This window comes from Adiantum capillus-veneris, chromosome 26 (assembly GCF_014529385.1).
Source record: "Adiantum capillus-veneris isolate H3 chromosome 26, ASM1452938v2, whole genome shotgun sequence".
In the NCBI taxonomy this organism is placed as follows: Eukaryota; Viridiplantae; Streptophyta; class Polypodiopsida; order Polypodiales; family Pteridaceae; genus Adiantum; species Adiantum capillus-veneris.
In genome coordinates, this window is record NC_140956.1 from 77,276,620 (window position 1) to 77,282,583 (window position 5,964).

General features: G+C 42.7%; 1 protein-coding gene across 1 annotated transcript; it reads left to right on the top strand.

Annotated features, from left to right (window-relative positions):
• The first annotated feature begins 275 nt into the window (after positions 1-275).
• Positions 276-4,516, top strand: LOC147423689 (uncharacterized). Its single transcript, XM_086502130.1, has 5 exons — positions 276-647; positions 761-1,130; positions 1,978-2,157; positions 2,299-3,436; positions 3,860-4,516. The coding sequence occupies exons 1-5, from the start codon at positions 525-527 to the stop codon at positions 4,068-4,070; spliced, it is 2,022 nt and encodes a 673-aa protein (XP_086358256.1). The 5' UTR covers positions 276-524; the 3' UTR covers positions 4,071-4,516.
• The last annotated feature ends 1,448 nt before the right edge of the window (positions 4,517-5,964 follow it).

Here is a 5,964-nt window from a genome sequence, read left to right on the forward strand (position 1 = left end):
ATAGTATAATATGGCAACAGTGACGGGGTGGGGATCATTAGGTGTTCACTTGGATATCACTTTGGAATAGTTGGGGTCACACAATGATCACTTTGGAATAGGTAGGTTCATAAGGTGATCACATCTCAATTGGGAATCACACGGGGATCACTTGATGTTCAGATTGAGTTTCCTTGGGGTTGACTTTGATTGTGATCACATGACGATCACTTGGGGACTAGTTTGCCATGGGACCGTGCAAGATCAATCCCGTCGCCCCTAATTACTAAGGACCACTGATCCCACCTGACAGAAGGGGTGTCAAATAATCACGAGGGACGCCAACCCTTTGGCTTTGTGACCCACTGAAGTGAGACCAAAGGGCGCGTTGGTAGAGCGACTGCATGTGACGATTCATCGCCGGCTCTGCAGAGTTGTCGTGCACTCTCTCTCTCTCTCTCTCTCTCTCTCTCTCTCTCTCTCTCTCTCCCCCGTAGTGTGGAATGAGGAGACGAGAGTTTGTTGGGTAGCTGGAGTAGAGTAGAATGGAGGATGATCACGAGAATGCGCAGGAGGCCTTTCTGGTGGGCCGATACTTAAAAGAGAATGGTCTGAATGATACTCTTGAGTGTTTTCTCAAGGAGACTCCCATAAAGATGGTTCCTAAGGTACACACACACACACACACACACACACACACACACACACACACACACACAGAGAGAGAGAGAGAGAGAGAGAGAGAGAGAGAGAGAGAGAGAGTGATAAATACATGTGACAGATGCCCGGGAACATGCAGTCGCTGCAGCAGATATTAAGAGGCTTCCGAAGCCTTCTTAAGGACAGGGAGGAGCTCAAGGAGAAAAGGCGTCGAATTCAGCAATATGAAGAGATCTTAAATCTTCTCTTTGAAGAGCTCCGAGATGTGTACAACTTCCAGGCGCCTCCGATGGCTTCTACATCCATGCCACCAGCGGATAAAGAACAAAGCATGACCAGCACTTCAATGGACAAAAACCAGAATTTTAGGAAGGTTTCTAGTACATCTCAAGAGGAGCAGTGTACCACCGCTGATTTTGACAGAGATAATGCTCAGCTCATTGAAGACTTCTGCCTCCAGAACTTGAATCATCGTCCGAATGACAACTCTGGTACCATTCACAACAAATATGCTTCCATTTTCTGGTTGCAATTGCTTGAGAAAGGCTCCGTAAGTGTTTAGAAAGTGATTGACGATTGTGGTTTAGACCATTTGAGTAGATCACTGTCTGTATTCTAGCATTTATGTCCATTTCAGTATCAATAATTGGCTTCAGTTAAAGTGTCTAAATTTGTAGCATTACAATTTAATGAATGAAGGCAGTTATCATGTCCGACCATCAGGGATTTTTAAGCAGCAGAGAGCTTTTTCTCGATGGTTCCGCGTTGTCAAAAAAAGTTGGTTGAGCATCTTGTCAGTATATAGTAGCACATGCAATCAGTCAAAAAGTAACTTGGGATCCATTTAATTTGTGTCTTGCAGAATGTAAAGTGAGAGCTGATTTGTGTGTTTGTGTGTTTAGGGGGAAAGGAGGTTTGCATGTACAAGCATTTATTGTTGTCGTTTTCTACTCCCATTATGCTGCATCTATGGTGTTAGTGTAGTTGTCATATTTAGTCAATACTACTCAAGATGTCGGAGCAGACATTTGACTGTCTTGTGAATAGATGGCTCCCATGAAGCTTATAGCTTGAACTTCACTTCATAGATGAGTTTAGGCTTCACCTGGTGTCATTCCATATATAAAAAATTTCATTGCAAAGTGCGGATATTGGCTACATCTATGCAAGCATGCATGTATGTCTATTTGTATTCAATACCTAACGAATTTTTTCGTGCGTGTAAATACTGCACAATGTGTTTCAACATTTTTTTTCTACTGTACTTATCCTACCTATCCACCTTGACCTGTGGCACTTCTCCTATAATAATGTGCACTTTGATTTGTATTTGTTCAGGGAAGGTAATTCCGGTTATTTTACCAAGGAGGGCAAAGCAAAGCAAGAACATGAGCTCCTCGGAAGGGTTGAGTGGAGGCAAACGTGACGGACGTGGCAGCGGGGATAATGGCACTGGAAACCCTTCGAGTGGGAGAGCTGAAGGGCAACCAGTTTACAGCAGAGGGCAAACGCTTGAACGTACGTGATCAACGTGGGTCCTCAAAACCACCCAAATCCTGTCCAACCAAGCTTTTTTCTCATCAAACATGTCTAAATTGTTGTTGGTTCAGAGATATTTTGCGAGCATGTTTAGCGTTCATTTTTCAAGCAGTCTTGCAGATCATTATAACCGTATCAGGGAGCACCGAAGACTCAATGGGCGCTCAAAACACAGGGTCTTAGAAAAGCCGATGACCCCGATGTCTACCTTTGTAGCCTACTCCTCATTGCCGGTGTCAAATGACAAAGCTTCTCCATCCACATGTGGGCATAATGGCAGACAACCAATGGTCTATGATCGTCAGAACAAACATTGCAGGTTAAAGAAACATGTAGGTGCTGATGTTGTTGAGCATGGTGCTGCCACTGCATGTGCCGCTTTGCAGTCCGCTTCATGTGAGGAAAGTTCAAATGTCAAGAATTGGGAGGTGTCCCATAAGAACGAAACAATAGGTAGAGAGGATATGGTTGAAGACTCAGGGTTTGATGGTGCAATCACTCAAGATCATCGCCATAATCAGAGTGCTGAAGCTAAGCTCTACCAAGTGGTGCATAAGAAGTGTAATGGTCTTGCTGGTTGCAATGGTATTGGATCAGAGATGAAAGACTCATGGTCCTTGAAGTTTGATAGCAAGCAAGGTAGAGATTCTGACAAGAGCCACCATCGACATGAAACTAGTTGGCCAGTTACTGGGGATATACATACATTGCGACGTTCTATCAGCAGACCGAGCCCTGCATGGGCCTTGGCTGTCTCCGATGATGCAGCAGAGAGGCCAGAAATCGGTGAAGAAATGCAGTTTCTTGAAAGGAAGTGTCAAACACATGTTGCTTGTGGTGGTGGTTTGCATTATAAAGCTTTCTTGCGAGAGAAGTTCTTTAGTACCCGCCGCAAACAAGGCACCACCGTTCATAAGCAAGAGCTGCTGACCTGCCATCATGGGGAGCCGGATTCTTGCTCTGCTACCTCAAGCTCCTCATTGGAACATCATGAAGATCAAAAAATTTGGAGCTGTAAGAATAACAACATGAAGTTTGAGAATATTGTGCGACCTGTCGATGCAGCTTCATTGGCATCGGAAACTGCCAACTTGCTGGAGCGTTTACTCCCTCTGGTTGCCGACTCTGGTACTATGCAGAGCTTCATCAGTAACCTTGACACTCAGACTCCACGTCTGTCACCACGCGACCTTCATAAACAACACGATTGGCATTGGCGGCCCTTCTCTTCAGAGCCACTGCAGACAGATACAAGCAGGTTGGGATGATGGGACATCTTTATGCATGTCAAACATTAGCAGCACATGCATGTTTTTCTTCTTGTCTCATGCACACATACGCAAACACACACCCAAGTGAAGAAAAAGATGTCTGTTAAAGCCACATGCTAGAGTCATGAGGAAATTCTTGCGATGAAGCTGGGATCAGCACCAAGACCTTACACATCAGTGAGCATACACATACACACATTTCCTTTGATTGAAAGTTTCGACGTAGAAGTAGACCTTATTACCAGGAATCGAGAAAGATTGCTGGAGTTCACCTTGCTTTATTGAAAGTCCACATCTTTCATAATGGAGTTATTGTCTGCATTCACATGCATAGCATGCGTGCATGCAAAATTGTGGCTCTATTCATGTGACTGGAATTTTTTAAGAATGTTAATCATGTCAATGTGCAGGTCACAAGGTGCTCACACACAGCCATCGACCAATCACGAATCTCTTCATGCCAATGAGGCAATAGAGGAAGCGAACATTGATGATGACTCTAGTGTCTTGGCAGAGCTTGAGGAAGCTGTGGGCCAAACAGTGGATGAAATTCTTCGACGTCATATCTTGATCTCTCCCATTCCTCAACCTCTAGCAGGACCCGCATTGACGGACATATAAATCACCGGTGGCTCTATCGACTGCTTTGCCAGCAGTGTTCACAATTTTTGAGTTTGCCTATTCGTGGATGGGGTTCTTGGCATTTTGATCAAGTGGAACCAATTGATCATCCGCACTATGCTACAGATTGAGGCATGACCATTTATTGCTCTTGGAAGTTGATTCGACATCTTTACAAGGAGCGTTTTCATTGATAGGTTTTGCCTCGCAATGAAAAATTCTTTGGGCTACTTGGATTCCTCTGTTGTTTTGCAGATTTGCTACTATTGACAAGAGCCAAGCTTGATATTGCCCATTTGAACTTCATGAAACATCCATCCAGTCACAGATTTTCTTGTGCAGATGTGTAGTTTGGCACCACCATTCTCGTCATCTTCTCCAGAAGAGGGTTGACCTCACTGCAATGCGAATTTTTAGCCTATTTCAATGCTGTAGTGTTAAGTTTTCGAATGAGTGTCGAATATCATGTGATATGTATCCCATTCTTGGTTTATTATTGAATCTTTATCTCCAATGGTTGCAACTTTCATTGGTTTTGTGACTCTTTTTCACCTCGAAAGGCAAGCTATCCTATCACATTTTTGTGCTTCATGGAATACATAATTTCGAAGGGAATGAAGATATAGGTTCATAGGACATCAGTCTACTCTTTAGTATCAAGCCTTGTTGATGACTCAAGGCGAATGTTCATTACAAAAAGTGGATATTTTGACACACATTCCACATTTATAACTACCACATTATATTGTTCACTTGGATTAAATCTTAAAAATCAGTTGCATAAAGCTTTCCCATTCCATGACTCTCTACGATTTGAAGATAAAGAAGAGGAAAATGGAATAATCTTTCTATCACATGAGTGTGGTTCATTGGTTATCCCGTTTCCCTCTTGAATAACAGGTCTTGAGTTCAAGGTGCTACTCTGTGTATGTCGATAAAAGCTCTCTTTTTTCGTCTTCTTAACTCGGGAGCCTAACAAAAAAGAATGACTATTTATTCTTCTCTCTTTGCTTGCTCTTGCATGTTTTGTTCGATGTATTGCAAAAGAAAAACATCATATCATTATCAAAATAGCACATTGCAGAAGCGTAGATGCAAGACCCTTGTGGTAGCAGACAAATACGAGTTAGAGAGAAAATAAAGAGAGATTGGCAAGCCAAGCTTGAGATTGCTCTAATTAACTTTGACAAATGGATCCAAAGTGATAGCCTCAAGGGCCTTTCTATGTATAGAACTTTGCATGACCCAGTGCGAAGAAATAATGTAGAAATACATAAAATAAAATTTTCCCAAGATACAAAGGAAACATGAAGATTGTAGTAGCTCTTGTGGAGAAGCGTAGAGCAATGTGGAGAATATACAAGAAAGAGAAAGAGAGAGAGACTCCATTAAACCAACCAACCTTGGCAATGAATTGATACTAATACAATGGGGGCTATGTGTACTTATATAGTCACTTTAGCAAATTGTCCTACCCAAACTTTGACACCTAAAGCCAAAATAAATATTGGGATCACATTGGGCAATTCACTTGAGATGCCATAACTTTAACACCCTCTCTGCAGCTCATAGTGGACATAAATAGTGAGATCAAGTTGATGAAGGAGCTACCTTGGACACACCAAGAGAGGCCTCCAACTCGGTACACCTTGGTTTTGCTACCCTCAACTTTTTACCTTAGAAGAATGGCATCTTGAGCATCGGTTGCCTTATAGAAAATTGAAATGTAGGCCACACTACGTCCAAGAACCCACATTCGTGAACTGTGAACACATCATGTCCATAATACTCCTAGATAATGAGCTTTGAAACACATCCTGCCCATAATCCGACCAATAACAATGGATTGGTGCGCACTCATCCTTACTATTTTAGATACGTCTGATTGGTTCCG